The sequence below is a fragment of the Chlorocebus sabaeus genome, chromosome 12 (genome assembly GCF_047675955.1).
Source record: "Chlorocebus sabaeus isolate Y175 chromosome 12, mChlSab1.0.hap1, whole genome shotgun sequence".
Classification (NCBI taxonomy): Eukaryota; Metazoa; Chordata; class Mammalia; order Primates; family Cercopithecidae; genus Chlorocebus; species Chlorocebus sabaeus.
In genome coordinates this window covers 33,044,790-33,069,901 of record NC_132915.1, presented here as the reverse complement: position 1 = coordinate 33,069,901, position 25,112 = coordinate 33,044,790, and the positions used below count along the sequence as shown (strand labels likewise).

The window sequence follows — 25,112 nt, the reverse complement described above, 5'->3', positions numbered from 1 at the left end:
AACGTAGGCAATTAAGTTTGACAATCTTGATCATTGGAATAGTTGAGAAAAGTCATAGTTAAAAGACAAATATAAGCCTCAAATAACCATTTTTGTCAACCTGCCTGTTGACATCCACATCATCCTCTGGTAGATTCTGTCACTCTGGGGCTCATCTTGTGCCATGTCATCATGGACATCATTCTTTCTCTTTGGGCCACAGCACTTTTATGTAGAAGTCAAGCTGTTATCCTCATTTAGCATCCCATGAGGGGACCAGTCTCTCTCTACAGAAAGGTAACTTCCACAGATATTCAAGATTAAGAGAGGTGGGGGTCCAAAATCCATTCCCTACCCAACACATTTGCATGCACACGCCCACGCACACACAAGAATTGTTGAATGTAATAAAAGTGGTTCCTGATCTCAATGTTGTGAGCAGTACAGAGGCAGAAAATTCTGATATCCTATTTTTGAAAATGGAGATGAGAGCTTTGGGTTTTAGATTAGAAAAGGTTGGTGGCCTGTCCCTATTTTGTTTTCTTTAAATCTATGGAAAGTTCCTGGTACTTCTCAATGTTTATTCCAGTGTAGAATGGCCAGCCAGTCTTTAAGCTTCCTAACTATTGAGGATCCATGGCCAAAGCCATGCTTCATCCTCTGTGGCAAATATCAGTTAGGTCTTTGGTCTTTGGAATGAACTTTCTTCTCTTACTAATAACTTCTTAAATACACTCCCCTGATATACTCCTGGAAGTCACACATACACTTACAAGGAAATAGATGACATTGGTTACTTTCTTTTTACCAGTCTAGTGATTGTGAATGGCTCCAGAGGAAAAGAAAAAGATAAAATAACAACAGCAACAACAACAACAAAAAACCATTGCTGAACTGGCTTCCCCAGTCTTCTCTGACCTGTCTCTGATTTAAATGTCCATGTGTTCCTCAAAACTTCTATGAACATAATTTTCAGTCTAATGTGTTTCTCGATAATGGAGGAAAATCAAGAGCTAAGTCTATATAGTTATCTTCAACTTACTGTTAACAACCTAAAAAACCCAGGAGTCAACTCGGATTCCTCCCTTTTCCCAAGCACTCTCATATCTAATTCATCTGTAGGTCCTGTTGGCCCTATCTTCAAAATACATTTCAAGACTAATCGACTCCACTCCTCCACCCTAGTTCAAGCCACTGTCCCCTCCCATCTTAAGCAAAATAGCCTATAACTGGTCTCTGCATCAAATCTTGCCTACCTATGATCATCTACCCTCATCCCACCAGCACACACATGGCATTGCTCTACACCACGAGAGTTACCCTTTAAAATGTAAATGGAATAATCTCTTTTCTGTTCACACCTCTCCCTGGCTAATACTTGGAATAAAATTCAAACTCCATTTTGTAGTGTACATGACCCTCTGTGGTCTGGCCTCTGCTAAATTCACCCATTGTCAATTCCCTTATTTAATCTGTTCCAGCCACACTGGCCTTGTTGGAGTTTCTAAAAAACACTCACTAATCTTGCCTTGGGGACTTTGCACTTGCTGTTCCTGAGACCTGAAAGCCACTCTCATCAGAACCTCACATGACTTGTGCCTTCCTTTCTGGTGTCTGCTCAAATAGTACCTCCTCAGAAAGGCCCTTCCTGACTATCTAAAACTTTCCTTTCCCACCTCCCTTTCCTCTTTAACTCTGCTTTAATTTTCCTTCATTGACTTCTCGCTCCTTGAAGTTGCACTATTTGCTTACCAAGTGCTTCTATTACCCTACAGGGGTCCCAGTCTCCCTGAGCACAGAGACTATGTCAGGTTGACGGCTACCTTGTGCAGAATGCTTACCGCTCAGTGCTGATAGGAGAAACCTAAGGAATTTTGTAAAATGAATGAATGTGGATGGAAACAAGAATACATTCCTTTGTTATTTCCGAGAGTGGTTACAGTATCCCAGAGCAGGCGATTGTTGTTCTTCCACCTCCACACTCTCCTCCAGGCCACTTCCTGGGAAGACAGGAGACACTGACGGGAGCCTCTGTGGGACACTCTCCCAAGCAAACAGCTCCACTTGTGGTTTCAGCGTTTGTTATATCAGATTCTTATCCATGTATGTTTTATTTTGAAATGCACTGGTTCTTCATTTTAGATTAATTATAATCACATATCAAAAACCAACTATTAGGATGCCTGTAAAAGAAACCATTTTTTAAGTGCCAAGGAAGTCATTTGACCTCCAAAAGCCAAATCAACCATCTTTATTTTGTTTCCATATTCCAAACAAATCCACCTCATGTTAAGCACAAGATGATGTTTTCTTAGTCCCCTTGGATTTTCAGTAAGGAAAGTGAGTCATGACAGTAACAAGAAAGGCTTAGGTGAAATAAAATTTCTCTTCTTGCAACCTCTACTTCATTGCATTAGCATGAAGCAACAAGGGAGGTCACACTAACTCATGGTATTATTCCATCTTGTTAGTATGTTCATGTCATCTGCTGTTTCTGAAACAGCAAGTCATATATAATCAGAATTCTCAAAGCAAAAGCCCATAAGCCATTCTAGCCTGAGTCAAGACATCCACATATTCCAAAGTGCTTCCTCTCTGACATAGAATAGGCTGGTCAAAGGATTGCCTCTACTTAATCTTTTAAAGGTGTGATCCAGAAATCTTCATGGTTTTTTCCTTTCCTAAGTAGTGACAGTCAGGAGACTTAGCTGCTAAGAGATTATCTTTGTGCAAGTGAAGAACTGTGTTGATTGGTGGTCAGGAGAGTATTGAGGTGAGCAGAAACCAAGAGGCAAAGTTCATTGGATGAGCCTTTCGTGTTTGTGTCCTTTTTGGAGAAATAGTCTTTGGTTGCTTTTCTGTTTAGTTAGAAGGAGAAAAAATCTGTTTTACTCATCCTTCCCCTCAGAGAAAATGATTAGACTCATTCTCTTGAATAGACATTCTCCCCTCAGAGCCAGAGGCTGTGCAAATATAATATCCAGCTGGACATTTGCACCAGTTGGGCAAATGTATCATCTACCTGGGCAGAAGAATTGGCACCAAGTTGAGAACCAGGTCTGTGGAACCATGTTCAGCAGAGTAATTCTTCATCTACAATGACCTACATTTGTTAAATACTTACCTTCTTATAGAACTAGGTAAGATTGTTGGAGATACACATTAGTAGCAAGTATCTGAGGGTTTATGCTTTTTCCATCTATAAGAGCCAAAAGCCCTTCACTAATTGTGAATTTTTAAAATATATGCTGTTTCCTTCCATTCATTTCTCTACTCAAATGTTGAGTCTTATCTTCAAGAGAAGGTGCAGAAAATTCCTGCACCTGACATTCAATATATGGGGGAAAAAAAAGCACATATAAACAGCACATGTCATTAATGACTGAAGCATCACCCAGCCAGTTTCTTTTCAAATGTATGGATTATATTGACTTTTGAAGTCTTCTATGGTTGTGGCTTCCAAAGGCACCTGACCACACTTGGCAGGAGTACTGCATTTCAAGCTGGTTCTCCAAGTTCTTCTGGTGTGTTCAAAAGACTCGTGTTTGCATTTTGAAACCATGAGAAGGATGCTGGATAGTCCATTTTTTGTAAGCCTATGCCTCCATTTCTCATGCTTAGACAAAAATAACACTGATTTTTTGTCTTATTTCTCATCTGACATTCTCATGACACTCTCTTCTGAATGTTTTTCTTTCATCTAATGCATTCTATTGTAAAGTAGATTGAACGCTATGTCGGACACCATGCTGAACAAGAGAAAGATTCTTGCCTTTGCTACAGGACTATGAGTTAATCCCCTTGCTCTGACCTATTCAGAGAAACCCAAGAGATGATATCATTACAGATTTTTTTTTTCATAGTAGAATTTTTTACATCAAATGTCTAGGACCACACTGGATACATTTTCTTCAGTTTGGTGCTTTTTTAAAGAGAGGATTTGGCAGAATCAGCCTTTCTTCCCTCTCTCCCCATGTCAGATTCTGAAATAGACAAACAACTGAGTCACAGCCAATTCTGCAGTCAGGATATTCCAGAAAACTCCTCTCTTGGTCCTGCATAATTCATTTTTCTGACATACCCGAGACGTTCTCCCCTCCTCCCTTTTTCTTCCACAGAGGAGAAACATTGCAATGCTCTGGGTCCTATTTCAGCATTTCAAAGAAAAAAAAAATAACACTTCTCTGCCTTGGGCATTGATTACTTTGTTTTTTGACTTACAGCTTGCTCCCTATACCCAAGAGGAGAAACTTTCCTCTAGAACACTCTGTCCTTTCTGTTTCTCACACTCACTCACTCATGATATATAAATTCAAAAAGCATTTGTGATCATTTCACCTACAACCAACTTCACAGACTTCATTTTGTCATGCTCAATGTAGGTTCAGGCAATCATTTTTGAGTCCTGGTCTTTTCCAACCGAATGAATTATTTGCAGTTAATATTGACCCAGCCTCTCATAAGGAGCACCAAGCTCTTCCAGGGGACGGATTCAGTTCTTGGACTATTTGGGGACAGAGCCCTCAGTCGGACACACAGCTCTTGGCCTGCCCCGGTCCTGCCCCAGTGGACAGTGTTGCAATTACCCACACTTCCCAGCGGCTGTTCCTTCTTTACTGAAAGCTGGTCTTGATTGTCTCAGAAGCCGAATTCAATTTGCAGTTCCCCCAGTAACGTGCTGTGATTCATTTGGGGACAAATCTGGATTGAACTGAATCCAAGTGTCTCTTTTGTGAGACAGAAGGGAAGTATAAGTAGATACTATAGTCACCCAGATGAGTCAGCCAGGAATTCATGAAGTGATTCATAAATCGTTATAAAGACCACTAAAGTCTACTAAAATGGAGTGCTGTCTGGCTATACAAAGTGGGGTATTATCATTGCGGGGTTTTTTTAGATGTTAAATCAGATGTGAAATCCTTAAAACTGGGCTTTTCTTTTTAACTTTTGAAAAGGATTCCTTTCTTCCCCCTCTGCAGTTGGCCAACTGCTACAGCCATTTTTCATTGATTAGTTTTCACAGATGAATTTTAAAACCGCCACAGATGATACCCTGCAATTCTCTGGGGAAATAAAAAATACCTCCCCAAATCCATCGTAGACTAGTTTATATCCATTATTTCTACTCCCTGGCAGCAAGTCAATAATATTTTTCGTGTGAATACAATGAAACAAGCTGTTCTAATGAATCCTTCCTTCATCGGGAGGTCTGTAGCTGCCGTGGAAGAGACGGGGGGAAAGAAACTATCCAGAACACCTACCAACTTTTAATCTAGTTGATCATGTAAACACATAAATTCCTTCTTTTCAAAGTGTTAACCCCCAAAGCAGTGGTAAAACACACAGTCCTACAATGCTGGCTAGAACTGCTTGTGGGTACAGCATAAATGAAGAAAAATAAGAAATATTTATGACATGCTTGACTTGTAACACAATCTATTAGTAAATTTTGTTAAAGAAATAAATGTGGACATTGACAAAGAATTACTTTGGACTTATACACAGGGGAAAGAGCCCTAGCTGAAAGGAATTATCTAGTTAGAAAGACTAAAGGTATATTCTATGTTGTGCATGAAGAACTCCAGTTCGGGACTGAGCAAGTTCACCAAAGCGCACTGAGCTACACTTGCCATTGCTCGATTTTTTAAAGGTAGTATGATGCTGACATGCCCTCCCACCAGCCCATGATAAAGATGAACATTTCAGATGCCCTCAGGAATCTTCCTCGTTCCTCCCTCACCCCACCACTCTTGCTTGCTTTATATCTCCACTAGAGAAGTCTTTCTCACCTTTATGACTTTAAGCAAAGTATTTTACCTCGTTGGGCATTTTTTATTTCATCCAAATAAGATGGTGCTCCAGTGTCCTTTCCAGCTAAAACATTCTATAATTGTATGAAATTGGGGACTCAGGATATTCCATTGGGAAACTCAGCACTAACATAGGAGACCTACACACAAGACCAAGATTAACTACTTCTAGAACCAGAAAATCAGCCCCATGAGTAAATGCTCCACTTTCTTTTTTAAATTCAATTTAATTTTATTTTAAGTTCTGGGATACATTTGCAGGATGTGCATGTTTGTTACAGAGGTAAATTTGTGCCATGGTGGTTTGCTGCACCTATCAACCCATCACCTAAGTATTAAACTCCGCATGCATTAGCTATTTTTCCTGATACTCTCCCTCCCCCACACCCACTAACAGGCCTCAGTGTGTGATGTTCCCCTCCCTGTGTCCATGTGTTCTCATTGTTCAGCTCCCACTTATAAGTGAGAACATTCGGTGTTTGGTTTTATGTTCCTGCATTAGTTTGCTGAGGATAATGGCTTCCAGCTCCATCCATGTCCCTGCGAATGACATGATCTCATTCATTTTTATGGGTGCATAGTATTCCATGGTGTATATGTACAACATATTCTTTATCCAGTCTATCATTGATGGGCATTTGGGTTGATTCCATGTTTTTGCTATTGTGAATAGTGCTGCAGTGAACATACATATGCATGTACCTCTATATGATTATATACCCAAAGTAATGGGATTTGGGTATATAATGGGATTTCTGGGTCAAATGCTATTTCTGGTTCTAGGTCTTTGAGGAATCACCACATTGGCTTCCACAATATTTGAACTAATTTACATTCCCACCAACAGTATGCCTCACTTTCTTTTGAGCCTTAGTGTTTATATCTGAATAGTCAAAAAAGGAAAGAGTCTTAAGATTTTCTAAGAACTCTATAGATGTTCTAATACATTGCTGGGACCACAGTCTTACACAGCTTTCAAACACTGGGGTACATGTTAATGTCAGGGATGCCTTAAATGTACATTCAATCAGTCATTCCATAAACATGTATTGGCCACCCAGAAGGCATCAGACATTTATTGTATTAAGTACTTTGATATTCCTGACTTCCCAATTTAAAATTATTCCTAATCCACCCTACCCTTTGCTGTCTCCATGAGTTTCTCCATAGCACTCATTTTCTCTAGCCCAGTAGATACGTTGCTTACTTAAATTTTTTCACTGCCTGCCTCCCCTTACTAAAATGTAAGTTCCACAAAGACAGAGATATGTGTCTTTTGTTGCTCTATCCCTAGTGCTTAGAACAATGCCACACATTTAGTGTTCAACACAGACCCCTTGAATGAATAAATGTCACCATGGACTTTACAACCTTCAGTGAAAGTTGAGATTACCTTTGTTTTATGCCTAAAATTGATCCTGGGAGAAAGTGGGGAATTTACTTGTTTACCCAGCTAGTACCAGACAGACCCAGTATCCAAGCCTAGGTGGGTGTGACTTCTGGCCTGTCTGTCTTCTCCTTTGTCCATCTGCTTCTCCTGCCATTCCCACTTTTTCTGCACATGAACCTAAGCATTTCTCAGTGTCTCAGTGTCTACGCATCTCAGTTGGGAGCAACTGATCTGAGAAACAGTCTAAGATTGAATGCTGTTGGGCCACGCCACTGCATGGCTGGGGAGCTCAATGATAACAGTGGGTTGTGGCTGAGAAAGCAGAGGAGAAGGGCGTAGAAGGGAAAGAGAGTGGCCAAGTAAATAGCCACAAATAATCAGACATTCTTTGAGATAGGTAGAGATACATATTTGCAGAAATGTTTTAAATGTTTCCTCAACCCCCAGAGGATTTTTTTTTTTTTTTTTTTTTTTGACGGAGTCTTGCTCTGTCACCCAGGCTGGAATGCAGTGGTGCAATCTCGGCTCACTGCAAGCTCCGCCTCCTGGGTTCATGCCATTCTCTGCCTCAGCCTCCCGAATAGCTGGGACTACAGGCGCCCGCCACCACACCTGGCTAATTTTTTGTACTTTGAGTAGAGATGGGGTTTCACTGTGTTAGCCAGGATAGTCTCGATCTCCTGACCTCAGGATCCGCCCACCTTGGCCTCCCAAAGTGCTGGGATTACTGGCTTGAGCCACTGTGCCCAGCTCCCCACAGAGGATTTTTTATGAGGTTTTAAAATCCTTCCCCTTCCCTTTCTTTTTTTCTTTTGCATACCATTGCTCTTGGTAGGGTTATACAAACTCCTCTACCAAATGAGTGGAAATGTTTGACTCAGTTCTTTGGTTAGCTTTTGTGCGATCTGTTTCTGTTAAGCAGTAATTTTTTTTTTCAGGCTGTTATTAGCCCATTTACACAACAATCATCTATTGTTTCAAAGAAGTTTAAAACGCTAAAGAAGAGACTAGTAAGCCATGTCCAATGAAAGCTCTGAAATGTCAACTGCAGATCAGCAACCAGAGAACAGGGTTGGACCTAGAAAAGATGTCAGAAGGTGTCTCTTCTGGCTCTTGGACACACTGTAACTCAAGATGAATGAGGGTGATGTCATCTTGGTCTGACATAATTGGGGAATAATATACTCCATAAGAGGGAAAATGGTGAAAAACTACAATTTATCCTCGGCATCACCATGTTTTATTTTAGCATCAAAAAATTTTAATTCACCTTCATTTGATTTAAAATAAAGTCTCACATAACTTTTGGGGGCAGAATATTTAGGGCATATTCATTTTGGGGTGTGTGTGTGTGTGTGTGTGTGTGTGTTTGAAGAAACAGGGTTGGAAAGTAGGTGCAGACACTTAGAAGATGGGATTCTGAGGCCCGTACCTTGCCTTCAACAATAGTGAAAACAGTTTATTTTTGCTTAGTGAGCATCTAAGCATGTGTGTTTTCTGTTTGTTTGTTGTTTGCTTTTGCACCAAATAACCTCAGACTACTTGTTAGCTTGTTGAATCACTCTCCTGGCATCTCTCTTGCTAAGGGAAGAGTTGTCCATTTTTGTGTTTCGACATTCCCAGGGACTTTACCTCGAACAGGAAGACTCTCTCTTCATCTTCCCTACGCCTCTCCTGCCCTCTCACCCCTGATTTTACTTTACTATTTCTACTCTACTATGAGCTAGTTAACAAGTAACTAACTTTATAAACATTAAATTTAAATTAATACATTTTGAACTATTTTAAGTATGGTACTATGTGGTGTTTTTACACAGCAACAAAATTGATTCTGTCTGCTGTACTTGAAAATCAATCCTATATATACACTCACTTCTTATGCTGGACTTTTTAGTGGTGGCTTCCTATCTACTTCCTTGTTCCTAGCAATTGTCTGGATAATTGTGATCACTTTTTGTCCTTTTTTTTTTTTTTTGCTCTACATGTTTAAAAGTTAACATTTCTGTATTATTTCTTTCCTTTTCAAATCAAAGCCTACTTTAAGTGTGTATTTTACTTAGAATAGTTTATATTTAAATTTTCATTAATACTGTATATGGGGTGGCATACTGTGTTTTGAAATTATATATTATATAAATTCATTTATTTGAATAACATAGGGGAAAATTCAGCCTGAATTAGGAAAAAGCGAAATCTTGGGTCAATTGAAGCCATAATATTTTATTCCTGCGTGTCATTGAGATAGCAGTGCTAAAACCATGATTTGTACCTATCATATTTTTTTCTTTATTCTATGATGTTATTATACTGGGTAATGTTTGGTAGCCAAGAGAGCATGGCCCTGGTTTGGAACTTCCACGAATGAGTACATAAGATTGATTTAATTAGCATATAATTATATAGAATCATATATATGTAGGATCTAGATATAGGTCTACTTGCTGACTTGCCCATTCACACAGCTGTGTGTCCCATCAGTCCTCAACAGAAAGAGGATAGCAGACATTCCAGAAGAAGGGACTGTAAAACCATCTAGGGCAAGTTGCATCTTTTCTTTACAACTGAGGAAACAGAATTAGGGAGCCAATCAAAGGATCTTGCTCCTTTGCCCAAAAAAAACCAAAATTGGGACACCAGCAATGACTGTTAAATAGCACTATAGGTTGCCTTGAAATTCAGATCCTTCCTCCCTCCAACCCTGGGGATCTTTAAGTACCAGGGGATTCGGGATTAGTTGGTAACCTGGATTCCTTCTACCCCTAAAGTCTGTGATCTCACAATTCCTCATCCCTCTCCCACAACCTCAGAGCAACTTGTGAGACACGTTAAAGACATGTTCCCCCAGAAAATAGCCTCCATATGAGGAATCCTGGCAAATGAGTTTTACTAGATGTTCTCAGGGCAGTGCCAGGGTTTGCTTGCTGTGTTTTCTCTCCAGCTATTCAGCACATCTTTTCAGGGTAATCCCAATTAAGATGATATGCTCAGACAATGTGTATTTACCCAGCACGGGACAGTCAGTTACTATTCTTTTTCAGTGGAATGAAGATGTAAATGATCAATTAAACAGGCATCCCAGCCCAGCTGGTTTGTTTAAGTTCCTCGCCTTGACCTCTTTTCCCTAGAGGTTAGCAAGTCTGACTCCTTTCTTGGTTCTTAGATTTAACTTCTTCTATAGTCTTATCACACCTCACATGGGAAAAGCAAAAAGAACATGAGATTTTTGTCCCATGCTTTCTTACTGCTATAGTACAAACATAGAAGCTCTGCCCTTATTAAATATTCTGGTTCAGAATGTTTCCAATCACTTTATAAACTTGACTGGTTCATCTTCCCTTTTTATCATCTATGGCCCTCCACAAAAGCCCAGCAAAGTTAAAGTGATTTGTTCCTGTGAAATAAGCAATGTAAGCAGATGGTGACCTATACGTGTTAGTGCAAAACAAAGCCTGTCTTTCTACACACTGTAAGGAACAGCTGATTAAAAGTTTTCAGCTCACTGGGACTTTTTGAGGAAACTAAACAATTCATTGCTAATGTAGTTTTCCCCAAAGTTATTTTGCTGCTTCATTTTACTGCACTGTCAGACTCCTTGCTCCTTTCTCCCTTACACTTGTGCCAGTCCCCTACTGAACTGGCACCCGGAAGATCATTTTGATATTTGATAGACATTGCCAAACTGTCACATTGTTCTCACAATTCCATCTTGCCTTCAATGGTAGAAAGCATAAACTGTCATTTTAAACATAGTGAGTCAGGTCTTTCCAATTTTCCTTTACAATTGGAAGATCAATGTACAATCATCCATTTCATATCCCAGGTTTCTTGACAACATCACCTTATTTAAACACCAATATGTCCCCCACCCCAGAAACCACCAATAGTCTTACTGTGATTGGCGTATGTGACTCCTACATCATGTTCCTATCACACCCTGAAGAATACTCTTTGCCAGGCACGGAGCCCACGCAGATCTCGTGGGTTCTGGATTTCAAGCCACACTTGACCTTTGAGGTTTAAGTTAATTCATTCTTGGCAAAAGAAAATGCGTTGTTTAAAGAGAATAGGATTAGAGAGGCTCGTAATAAAGACTTGTAACAACACTTCTTGGACCTCAGATATATCTTACAAAACAAAATGTTTATGAGCTAAGTGTAAATGATTCAGAAACATATGGATCAAATTTCCCCCTAAAATGCAAATGGATTTTAAAAATTAGCAGAAAAAGGGCTTGGCAAAAGATGTACTTTGAATTTCACCAAACATAGTGTACTTGAAATGCAGCTTAGAAATCTTAAGAAACCCAAACTGTGAGTGGGTTTTCCCTTTATTGTTCTTGTTTATTCCCTCTGTATCTCAGTTGAGAATTCAGTGGTTAAATGGGAAATGGCAGTGGGGAGGGAGAGGGTAGAGAAAAGTCCTGAAGGATTTTTGTTTTTAAAAAAGCTTGTTGTCACGCTCTTGTTTAGCCAGAATGGGAGGTGAGAATTTGGCTTTGGAGAGTTTGTCTTTGTTCCTGCTGTTTTATGTCCCTCATGTTTCCTTTTATAATTGTTTTCTCAGGTTTGCACCTTCTGCTCCATCTCCTCACCATATCAGCCCCCGGAGAGTTCCAGCTCCTTCTTCAATACTGCAAAGAACACAGCCTCCCCATACCCAGCAGCCATCAGGTTCACACCTGAAGTCCTATCAGCCAGAAACAAACTCTTCTTTTCAACCAAATGGTATCCATGTCCATGGTAAGCAAGAAGCTGGCAGTCCCTTGAGTTTTGAAAAGTGACATTGTGCTGTTGCTTGTCATCTTAGTTACCTGTCGTGGATTTCAGATGTTCTGTTCTGCACGAGGCTTAGGCTTTCATTTGCCTCTAAACTTTCACACTTGGTAGGCATGAAATCCTATGGTATTTTCCTGACTTTGGCCTGATGATGATATAATTTATTACACCTCGCACTGGTCAGCTCAAGTTGTTGGTTTTTTCATTGACCAGGGCTCTAACACCAGCAATAGCATCCTGTTTCTAAACAATAGACAGCCCATGGAGAAAGACATGACAGGAGTTCTTGTGCCCAGGCGTGCCTCTGCTCTGGTAGGTTTTTGCTCTCGTTCTCATAGGTTCACATCCTCGCTAACCTTCAAGGCGCAGGTGGAATGACACCTCCTCTCTGAAGCCTTTCCCGATCTCCCAGCCAACGTCATCTCTCCAGGCTCTAAACTCTGATTCTGTTTCGCCTTTCTCTGGTAGTATTTATGCGTCCTCTACCTTGTGGTTTACTTATCTGTGAATAAAACATGCTTTCACTATGAATGTGCAAACTTCTCTGTGAGCATTGACTAACCCATCAGAAAACTGTATCTTTTAGGAAACTTAACACAGCTCTTTACAAGTGGCAAAGAGACGGATACTTGTTAGGTGAATGGAGGATGAAACGGAGAAAAGGAAAGCAAGAGAAATCATAATGATTTTCTAAATGTGCAGATCTTGTGTTTAATGGGGAATATGCATAGAGAACTAAGTCTTAGTTTCTTTTCTTTATTTAAACTCATTTTGCCATTTCAGGCACCTATCTTAGTGAGCATCCATAGTAAGCTGAATTGCCAAATCATATAGATTTGAACTGTCACAGGCTTTTACTTCCTAGGGCAGTCAGATTTGTATAAGCAGAAGAGATACTGTCCTTTTACGCTGAATGTTTCAATTACTAAAAAATACAACTCTCCTCTACCTGCCTCTTGCTGATGCCTGAATTTTCTCCATATGAGTTATTACTTGAAATTAATGGGTGATGTTCCCAAACAAATCTAAATCAATATGCAAACTGAGCGTGAACAATTTTCCAAGATGGCAAAATCAACCAGCAGTATGGAGCTAGGCTTGGACAAGAACATCAAAGTAAAGGCCTGAACAGCAAAGAGGAGGTGATACAAAAACAGCAGCCAGCTGTAGGAAGGAAGAGACCTTAAAAAGCCAGAGCTATTGGTTCTGCCTCAAAGTTCTATCCATCTCATCTCCCCACTTGCCCGGTGTGGGCACACAAACCCCCATCAAAATTTGCACTTGTACCATTCTGCAGGCCTATGGTCATTTTTACCTTCTGCTGGCTATAAATTGTTTCTCAAGCTTTAGTTATGTATTATTCAACCAAGAAATACTTCTTGAGTATCTACTGTGTACAAGGCAAGGCATCAAGGCACGCAAAAGACAGGCAAATTGAGCCCTCTTCCCTCTGAGGAGGGCTTGCCAGTCCAGTCAAGGAGTTTATCTACTGCGAAAGAGACCCGGGTCCCCTGCGCCATGAAGCCATCCTCACCACTCCAGGCAGGAGATGCACAGCCTGAGTGTGGGCTGTATGAAATGTAGAGTAGGCCATTGATTCTAAGACACAAATTTTTCACCTTCACATTTTAACATCACTGAAATCTGGACATAGCTCATGGTGGCACCATATAACTGGCAGTGATTTTTCTTTCTGGTGCTATCTAGAGTAATGGAGCATTTCACAGTTGATGGTATCAAAGTTCCAAGAAAATGCAGTGTAACACATTTTGATTACAACTGTGAAACACATTTTTAAAAATTTAAAAATTGACCTATGTGTAGAAGAAAAATTGGAAGGAAGTTCTCTAAAATATTGACGGTTTTATATCAGGATGGTAGGATAATGGGTGATTTCTTCTTTTTTCTCTAAAGAAATCTTCAAAAAGGGTTTTGAAATTAGACCAATTTGAATGCAAACACTAGTCTACCCTGAACTGTATGACTCTGGGCAAATTATGGAGTCTTAGTTCACATTTGTTGGGGGCATTTCATCTATCTTCTCTCTTCAGTTGTTAGGAAGATTTGACAGGAAAAGCACCTGGCACAGAGTAGGAGCTTAATTAATTTAATGCTCTTCCTTCTATCCCCTTCTATTTTTAAAATTAGACTCTTTGAGAATAGGGATAATGTTTGTAGCCCTAGGGCAGGCATAATACTTGGTGCAAAGTAGACATTTAGTAAATATTTACTGACTAAGTGATTGACACTCCCTCATTCAACAAGTGAATAATGAACAAAAAGATACAGAAAATGGGATCTACCCTATTATTTTCCTGCACCTCTTGGCAAAATACTCTTCTTCCACATTTCTTTTCTTTTCTTTCTTTTTTTTTTTTTTAGTTAAATAATGAATATATTGTCAGCTTGAAATTGTTGGGATTTTTTTAACTTTCACATTAAAAACAATTTATTTTTAGAGACAGGGTCTCACTGTGTCCCCAAGGCTGGAGCACAGTGGCACAGTCATAGCTCATTGCAGCCTCAAACTCCTGGGTTGAGACAGTCTTATTTTAGCCTCCCGAGCTGCTGAGACTGCAGGCACACACCACCACACCTGGCTAATTTCGTTTATTGTTTTTGTAGAAATGGGGTCTCACTATGTTGCCCAGGCTGGTCTTGAACTCTTGGGCTCAAGTGATCCTCCTGCCTCAGCCTTTCGAAGTGTTGGGATTATAGGTGTCAGTCACCTGTGCTAGGCCCGAACTTTCACATTCTAATTGTTAAAAAAGTTCCCATGGCCAATGAGAAACTGCTAATATCAGCCCTAAAAATAAGTTTAAAATGTAGTTAGGCAAATTGAGAAATCATGACTTTCTCCAGGAAGATGGGCAAGTGACTGTTGTGATGAGGTTGCAAAGGGCATGCCCCTGTATTAGCCATTGGTCCACTGCTAGTATTTAATTGGTAGGTATCCAGATGTAGCCTTACTTCATTCTCCAAGCACTTTCTGAATTTGTTTTTCTGGAACTTTCTAGGCAACATTTCTAGCAGTTCTCATCAACTACTCTTTATAGTAAGGACAGAATGTATCTTACTATTTTTCAAGTGGGCAGTACAATGCTGAGAGTAAAAATGAGACCTTCTTAATGAGTTGCATTTATTGGTCTTGCCTTTCAGCTTTTGTTGGATGAGTTTGCAGGAGTTATATAGCATCTTGGTAACAGGGAACACCATCCCCTAATAAAACCTGATTTTTAAAGCCCAAAGCAGTGTCAGGGTTGCTAATGCAATAGTTCAAGTGAGTGTTTGTTCTCTCTTTCAAAAAGTTCGTGGTTTTAATGAGTGTAGTCACCCCCATTTCTTCTGTACTCCTTGCAGTAGGTAGAGGTCAGGCAGAAATACCATCACTGTATTTTTAGAGACAACAACTGAGACAAATAAGATTATAAAATGTCTAGGCATTGCTGCCTTAGCAAACTATGCAGGTACCTTTATCAAGAGGTCTAAATTTCCAAGCCATATTCTTTGTTTGTTTGTTTGTTTGTTTGTTTGGAACGTAGTCTCACTCTGTCACTGAGGCTGGAGTACAGTGGCACAATCTCGGCTCACTGCAACCTCCCCTCCCTGATTCAAGCAATTCCCATGCCTCAGTCTCCTGAGTAACTGGGATTACAGGCACACGCCCCCACATCCGGCTTATTTTTTTGTGTTTTTAGTAGAGATGGGGTTTCACCAAGTTGGCTAGACTGTTCTCAAACTCCTGACCTCAGGTAGTCCACCCCCTTTGGCCTCCCAAAGTGCTGGGATTACAGGCGTGAGCCACCACTCCCAGCCCCAAGCCATATTCTTAATCAACAACATGTTTCTAAGTCAAAGGCACACTGAAATAAATATACTTTTATATTTTTTCCGTGGGGATATGTAGACTCCTGTGTGTAGATGTTGTTGCATTACAGAGAGCTATGAAAGGTTACAAGTCAGATGGGCTTTGGTCTTCCAAATGAAGATGAGGTCCATCGGGTTTTGTTAATCATGCTGTAATACTAAATGATACTGAGCCTAGACATTGTGTGCTCTCTCTATATTTTTATTGAGGCATTTTGTAAAAGGCCTACTTTGAAAGATTACTAGCACTGCTTTTTCAAGTTTTCTCACCTAGTGAATGACCCAGGACCATTGCTCAGGTTTGTTGACTCTGCATCCATCTCATTCATTCATTTTGCTTTCATTAGTGCAGGGAATGAGGTATCATTTCCTTTAATGTTTGAATCTTGGTAGCATTTATGGGTCTCTGTTCGGGTGAGATCTCCAAGACAACTTCTTAGTACACTTTAGTCCTTTATTTTAGATGTAAACATAAGGACACTCTGCAATCATGTAAACTTGTTCTTTGGTCTTTTCTTTTTCCTTAGGACACTTATTTTGCCCAGACAAGCTTCAGAATGTTGCCTGGATTAGTTGCCCAGGAGTTGATATTTGTACGTTTTGTTATTGGACTAATGGATCATTTCTTTCTAAATGCCCTAATCACTCCAGGATTATTAGCATGCCATGAGAATTCCTACAACAGAATTTTCCCAATCTTCTTGCTTCTGGGCCCATCAAGGAGACACCAATTTCAGTTCAGCAAGTGTTCACTGGTCACCCACTATGTGCCAGGCAAACATGAATGTCATTTAATCAATGCACTGTGACATATGCAATAAGAGAAGGTGCAAAAGGCACCTGATTTATTCAGAAGAAGATGTCAAAGAAGGGTCTGTAGAGGTGATGCTTGAAGAGGGTTTTGGAGATAAATACCTTATTGGGCAGGCATTCCAGGCAGAGGGGAAGCAAAGAGCACAGGTGAGAACACAAATGACAGTGTGGTGTGTGTGTGCACAGAGGGAAGAGCCAAGGGGATGGCTGGAGTACACAGGTTAAGCCATAGAGTAGAGGAGGAAGAGGATGGAGAACTCACAAGGCTAGCTCATGAAGGGTTTTGTGCCATGCTAAATGTAACCTACCGAATGAAGAAGTCAGCCCAGTATTTTAGGACAATCAAGTAGAGTGCTGTGTAGAGACTGGAATGAGAGAGGTAGGAACATTAAGCTCTAACTGTTGGGATTATGTTGGGCCACATGTACAGAACACCCTAACAACAGTGACTTATTAAAGAGTTCCGTTCACTCAGATGCAACTGGTAAATAGGGGAATGATGTCAGATTAATGTGTAATTGTGTTTGTTCACACACAGTCTTTCCTAGACAAAAGCTGGAATAGTAAGGGAAGAGAACAAAAACGTCCTCCACCTAGCTGCTGTCCAGACAGGAGCCCTTTCAGCTCTATTTTAATAACATTTGAAATGAGCACAATCCAGGGGGGGCTCCCTCCCAGATAGGTGCACATCCAGCCTTGCATGGTCCTCAGTTCATGGCAGACCACACACCTTCCTGTGCACTGGGCCCTGCTATCAGTTGTTGTCTCAGTACCTGTCAGCCAGCCTTTCCAGTCTATTTTATGTGATTTTTAATAACCACCCAGGAGCCTATAGCCACACTGAACTGCCCATCTAAATTTCCTCTTGACTATTTTGTTACTGCAGTAATTAGAAGGTATCGAAGATTTTCAGTGGTCTGACCCAATTGTAGATTTCTCAAAGACCTTATTTTTAATACACATTTGTGCAGAGGACAAGATTTTTCAGGGTTTATTTATCATGTTATAGCAAGAACACCAACAACCCCAGTGTGCAATTTACTCTTCTCTCATGACAAGATGTCTTTTTTTTTTGAGATAGAGTCTCACCCTGAACGATCTATGTTCACTGCAACCTCTGCCTCCTGGGTTGCAGTTATTCTCCTGCCTTAGCCTCCTGAGTAGCTGGGACTACAGATGCACACCACCATGCCTGGCTAATTTTTTGTATTTTTAATAGAGACAGGGTTTCACCATGTGGGCCAGGCTGCTCTTGAACTCCTGACCTCAAGTGATCCACCCTTCTCAGCCTCCCAAAGTGCTGGGATTACAGGCATGAGCCACCGCCCTCAGCCTTCTCTCATGACAAGATGTCTAATAGGAAACAGTGCAAGGTGGAGAAGGAGCCTCACAGAGTTCACAGTGCCCATGCCTCCTCCCAACTTTGTGCTTTGTCATTGTTAATAGGTGGCTTCCATCCTCTTGGTCACAGCATGAATGCTGATATTCTACGCATCGTGTACCCTTAGTCACACAGCAAGGGGGTCTGGGAAGATGGATATTTTAGTGCATTGCCATAGTTAACAAAACGGAGATTCCATTAATAATGTTTACTGGATAGGCACACTGAAGGGGCTGCCAAACACACTCTAGGATGGTTTTCTAATCTGTAAAATGGGACTAATATGACCTGTCTCACAGACAGATTCATTCATATCCTCCCTTGGAAGTCAGAGTGGAGCTCACAAGTCTCTTTCTGAGGGTTCTATCCTATGTTTTCCCGTCTCTTCCATTCTCTTAGGTTTCCATACTTTCCACTGTGTGCTCTTATTTTGCATCCCTCTGGAGTTTCCAGTCACCATCACAGAGATTTCTGTCATCCAAGTACCATTTATTAGATTTCGTTAGGAAAACACCATGAAGCTACCTCCTCAGCCTGGGCCGTTTGAAATCAGTGCAGCAGCAGTGGGAAGGGGGCGCCCTCCCTGTTGGTCATGGCTTTTATGGTTCCTGAGCCATCTTTCCCATGTTTCCCATGATTTAAAGCATGTCCTGCCTGTAGGCTCCCTAAAGCAGGCCAGTCAGCTCCCAGACAATGGTGGCATTTTCTTACCTCAGTATGGAGCTGTAAGCTTGTCAGTCCAGTTCAAATTGAGTGCAACAAGAAACAAAGGGTTTCCAGACACCAACAGGACTCCAAGAACAAAACATATTGTAAATGGCTTGTCCCACCAAGGAGCCAAAGCATCTTTCAAACTGTAGAAATATCAGAGCATTGATATTTAAATGGCAGTGAGGTGGCAAATACAAGTTTAGCTAACTTCTTCCTCAGTTGGCTGTTTACTCACGGTGATTGTGCAATGGTACTTTCCAACAAGATTCCTATGGGCTGTAGCCAAAACTGATTTCATCACTGCCGATTTATAGTGTTAAATATTTAAAGGTTATTTTAATTTTAATTTTATTTATTTATTTTTTGAGACAAAGTTTCGCTCTTGTTGCCCAGGCTGGAGTGCAGTGGTGCTATCTCAGCTCACTGCAACCTCCGCCTCCAGGGTTCAAGAGATGCTCCTGCCTCAGCCTCCAGAGTAGCTGGGATTACAGGCACGCACCACCACACCCAACTAATTTTTTGTATTTTCAGTAGAGACGGAGTTTAACCACGTTGGCCAGGCTGCTCTTGAACTCCCGACCTCAGGTGATCCACTTGCCTTGGCCTCCCAAAGTGCTGGGATTACAGGTGTGAGCCACCGCACCCTGCTTAAAGGTTATTTTTAAAGGCTGATTTTAAAGACAATAAACATACTCCCACAGAAAATTTCATCACAACTGCATATATGAGGTTATAAAATAATAAAGCAGTGAGTCAAGAAATTGCATTGCTTAGAACCTAAGCATTGTGTCACGTCTCGAAATCCCAGAAAGACAAATATAACTGATTATAAATCAACAGTGTAATAGATTTCATGGAGAAAGTTGTGACATATTCACAAAAGAAATGAGCCGATGAGTGCACTTCATGTTATTCTGATGTTATAATCAGCAGTCATAATCAGGAATAATTTTCCATATCAGCCATGATGTTATTAATGCTTACATAGTAACAGGGATTGATGATTAGATTCGGAGAAGTCCTTAATTACTCTCATATACTTAATTACTACAAAATTACCCCAAGAACAGTTTTACATAAGTAATACTTGGGAAAATCTGACTGTGTTCTAATTCTAAAAAACAAAAGTTAATTTTAGGTGTATATGCCGAGTGCAGTGAGCATTTCAACATGCTGAGTTTTGTGGGAGGGGTGTGAGATGGTCATCTGAACCAGAAAAGATGTTGGAATGATGGATTATGGAAATGACTGAACTGTGAATAATCTACATATATAACTAAGCATCTGCACACGCAAGCATGAGTGCGTGCGCACCCACACAGATTAAACTCACTGTATTAATGTGCTATGTTTGATCATTAAGAGTATTAAATGATTGAATCAACTCTCACTAAATTGTCTCAGGACAGGGACTGCATTGTCCCACAATATTTGCACACTGTAAGTGCTTAATAACTGCTCATTAAATAATATTAATGAACAGAAAGAAAAGACAAGAGTAAAGGGATTTTTGCTCATGGCATCTTAGACTGATTGGCAGAGTCGGCCCCTGGCAAAATTGTGACTTACAGTCAAGTTTATTTGGGCCCGTCTTTTCTCTGGGCACTTCCTGCCTGTTTCTCTGCCCCCCTCTTTATTTTATTTTATTTATATTTATTTATTTATTTATTTTTATTTTTTCTGAAACAGAATCTCGTTCTGTCGCCCAGGCTGGAGTGCAGAGACACAACCTTGGTTCACTGCAACCTCCGCCTCCCGGGCTCAAGCGATTCTCCTGCCTCAGCCTCCCGAATACCTGAGATTACAGGCACTTGCCACCGCGCCTGGCTAATTTTTGTATTTTCAGTAGAGACAGGGTTTTGCCATGTTGGCCAGACTGGTCTTGAACTCCTGACTTCAGGTGATCCACCCGCCTCGGCCTCCTAAAGTGCTGGGATTACAGCCATGAGCCACCTCGCCAGGCCCTGCCCCCATATTTAAACACCCAGTGCTGACCAACTGCCTGAGACCTCTTCCCAGAGGAAACAGGATGAACAATTCACTTACACGTTGAGGTAAATGTAATATATTACTGCTTCTTGTGAGTATCTGAATAATAAAAGAGGATACTGAGACACAGCTGGTACTGAGTGTGTAGCAGTGAAGCACTGGGCCGTGGCAGCCCTGTGGAAGAGGAATTGTGAGAAACTCACAGTGCCCATAGATACCAGTCCTTTGCTTAAGAAAGCATTTTCAGTTTGGAGGCAGGAAGATGGCAGTTACTAACTGGAATCCTATGAGCAGGTCATGCAATGCCCTGATTCTGAGGTTCTCAAGTTTAGTAGATGATACTGACACCTCTGTTTCAGAGTTGGCACAAGAATGAGAGAATGACTGGACTACAGTAGATGCTCACTTCATTGCAGCTGTTATTGTTATTTTTCTACTGTGTATCAGATACTTGGTGCTCTGAGCAAGTCCAGAGCAACTTCCCAGGTGAGACTATAGAAGAGCTTAAGCACCATGCCCTAACTCATGTACTTACTGAGTATCAGAGGTGGTTTTATAAACCCAGTCTGACCCTAAAGCCCACTTTGTGATGGTGCCTGTTGAAAAGAAAAACAGTATTATGGAAAGTTGTAGTTACTTGGGAATTGCTTTTGCATGAAGGTTAGGTATGGAACCATAAAAATGGGGTTCCTTATAGGGTTAACATTCTGCTGTCAATAGAGGTGCTGTGATTTGCAAGATAAAAGTAATTTGCCACCAACTGCTTGACTGCATGTCTTTGGACACCAATAGCTGAAAAATCACTTTTTTCTGGGTGAGGCAGTATAGTGAATGCCTGTCATGCCCTTGCTCACTAGTCCTCATAACAACACTGTAAAGAAGGTATTGTTTACTCCCATTTTACAGGTGGGGAATCTGAATCACTGTAGTGCCCAGAGTGTTTACATCTTGAAACAGTAGAGCTGGATATTGCGCCCAGGACCATCTGACTCCAGATCTGTGCTTTTAGCCATTCCATGATGCTACTATTAAGCCTTCGATTGGGGGTTGTCCCTGTTGGGAGCAGAGAGCTTCCTATCTAACGGCTCCCATTGGGATTACCCCACTGTGTGTGTGTGTGTGCACGCGCGTGTGCACGTGCACATGTGTGTATGTGTACATGCCCTTATGCACTGTGCTTGCTCAAGTACAAGTATGCTGGGGGAAACTTTGGAAGCCTAATTACCATCATAAATCAACATACGTGGGTTCCTGGGCTTTTAGTACAGTCCTTACATACAATTTACAAATTCTTACTGACTTTCTATATTATAAAAGAAAAATTTTACCTGTCCATGTTTTTAAAGTCCTTACAGTACTGAAACTATATTATAGAGAGTTTAAGTCCCCTCCCAGCCTTATGTTTGTCCCAATTCCACTGCCCAAAGGTAACGTCTATAAAAGATAGGCAAGTATTCTTTTAGACCTTTTTAAATGCTCATAGAAGGAGACATATCTGTGTCTATGTATATGCCCATATGCCCTGTTATAAAAATGGCCTCACGTTCTGCACCTCACATTCTACATTTTGTTTTATGACTTGATTTTTTTAAAAACTTAGCAAAATACATGCTTTTTCTTTCCAGGTCATTGCATATAGAGTCTTCTTAATTGTATAGCTCTTGTAAGAATAGGTCATCATTTTTTAAATCATTCCCCTATTGATGAATATTTTTTTCATTTTTTACGTTTTCTAGCAATGCTATGTTAAATCTCTTCATATATATATATATATATATATACACACAAACACTTCTATACACACACACACACACATATATATCTTTGCAGTTTCTTAGGGAATATTTGTAAAAGAGAAAATGCTGGATTACTGAGTATGCACATTGTAAAGTCGGATAGGTGCTGACATATATTCTTTTAGAAAGGCTATACTAATTTAGACTCTCATCAGCAGCACGTTACAGGGCCCCCATTTCCTCACACTGGATGTTAGTATTTTAATTTTTGCCGATTTGTAAAGCTAAGATTGGTGACTTGTTTTAATTTTTCCTTTAGCTAGTAATGTAATTGAGCATCTTTTCATATTTTCATTGAACACTTAAAGACAGTATTAATAGTAACAGGGATTAAATAACAAGAGCTACGACCAGAGTTTTTTACATTATTTAAGTATCTTTCACCCTGTCGGTCAAGCTGTGTCATTTGCAGCAAGACAGTTTGTTTTCCCGACTGGAACTCAGAAATTTGTTGATGAGGAAAAAATGTCCAGAAAAATCTCTACCTCATTGACCATCATGACTTCGTCAGTCAACTTAAAAATGCCTATAGACAGTGTTTAATATTATTATAGATTTAGCACTTTTTCTTTCTTTAGGGGAAGGAATGACATCTTTCTAGAAGAAAATGTTCTTATATGAAGTTATCATGAAGTTGGCCTCTAATGAAGGAACTCTTAAAATGAATTAATTATTTTTCTGATAACACCATTCTAGGTGTTCCTCTGTTGGACTCTTCAGGGCTAAACATGTCAATGGCAATCTATGTCTTATAATTCCTATATTTTAAACTGGAATACCCTTATAAATATGGTAAACAAGTGATGGTTTAGAAGAAGAAAAAAAAGGTAACAGTTGTAGGTGGAGCTTCCTTAAAATACATCAGTAAACATCTGGGTTGCTGGTAGCGAGGCCACTCTCTTCATAAAACAGAACAACAAAAACAATAGAATACTGGAACTGGCTTGATCTGTCCCCATTCACATCCTCTGAGCTCAGCAACATGTTACAAAACAATCCCAATTCCCTTAGAATTTCTTGTTGGTTTACTTAGAATTGTGAGTGCTCTTTCTGACTACAGGAATTTCCCCTCTCTAACCAGATTGTTCAGACTAAACTCTTTATTTCATTCTTTTGTGAGGTCTTTGAGAACTATACCTTACAAGATGTAAGTCTATTGAAATAAAAAATTCTGGTATTTTTCCAGATCACTTAAGTATAACTACCAAACCCTCCCTTCTTATGTTCATCACCAAACCCAACCTCATCTCACACATCCCAAAACAAGTTCTTAAATTTCCTTGCCATTGTGGCAGAATCATTCAGGGAATCTGAATTAGCCAAATAATTACCCAAGGTTCTTTGCATCTGTGGATCTGGGCTGATGCGGTATTTTTGTCAATACCAGTGAGGTCCGTGGCAGTACCTACATTCATATATCAGTATATGTTTTATAAATCACTCTTACATACATAATTTTTATCAGTACCTAGTAACTATGGTTATATAGAAATTGCCCAATAAATACTTATTGGATGATTGCCTGACAAGATACAAAGGCAAGCTTCCTGGTAGCCAGATGGAGGTAACAGAGATCCCGGGATCCAGTGATGTATGTCAGGTTTCCCAAATACAACATCCACTCTCCTATCTCAAAGTCATTTATATAGGTTTCTGTACTCTTACTTCGAGCCCAAATGTAATCTTAACATAATGTTCTAGGAAGTAGGTTTTGGGGAAGCCTAACCATGTATAACAGAGACTCAGTTATGAAGCAGAGGTTCGGAGGGAAAAATAATTGAGTCATTGGATCACTGGCAAAGATGAGGTAGGGACCCACTTTTAGATTAGAGTGCTGGAAATTTGTGTAATAACAGACTTGGATTCGAAGAAGCAAAAAATCACCTAGTTAGTAAAGCGGATGTAACGTGGGAGTTTGGTTACAGCTGGACAACAGAAGTCTAAGCCACAAGATCGGTATGGGACCAACAGTGAGACCAAGACTTCTGAGTCATTCAAATTAGGTCCCATGATTTCACCTTGACCAAGAACTGACATGTGAGAGACAGGCATTGAGAGAAAGAGCCAGGCAAGTCATCTGGAGCCATATCTGCTGAGAGGGTAATTCAAGGCCCTTTTGGAACAATCATCACCACCTTATCCCCAAGAGCCTCATCTACTAGCAGAAAGGGCTAGGAGCCTGCTGAAGGGGAAGAGATGCCCATGGGAAGAACTCCCTCTCTCCATTTCAAATGAAATTAGAGCCGTTCTGTTGTTGTTTTAAATTGGTATTTCACTTGGAAATCTTTCAAATGCTTGTAAATCATCTAAATATGTTCTCTTAGAGCCTCTCAAACTTTAAGAAATACCTTATTAAATATACAGAATTCCAGACCCTTCTTCCAGAGTTGGCCATCGAGCTCAGGAATGTGCATGTTCAACACACATGCTAAGTTGGAGCTGATGCCCCAACCCTGGTAAGAATCATTGGCCTAGATACCAACTGTAGGGCTCAATGCCCTCTCACCATGGCTCCCCAGTCAGAGATAACCCAAAGGAAACAATTTGCCTGTGACTCAAGAGGTTAGAACTCTCCAGCTTCCTCCTCCTTTTATCTCTTGG

The 25,112-nt window shown here is 40.4% G+C and overlaps 1 protein-coding gene across 4 annotated transcripts in view; it reads left to right on the top strand.

The window, feature by feature from the left end:
• The window catches only part of GLIS3 (GLIS family zinc finger 3), a 482,116-nt gene that overhangs the window by 438,411 nt on the left and 18,593 nt on the right, over positions 1-25,112 (top strand). For all 4 annotated transcript variants that reach the window (XM_037997443.2, XM_037997446.2, XM_007969360.3 and 1 more), the window contains one exon: positions 11,743-11,918. In XM_037997443.2, the coding sequence (XP_037853371.1) occupies positions 11,743-11,918 (176 nt within the window). The remainder of the gene's footprint in view (positions 1-11,742; positions 11,919-25,112) is intronic.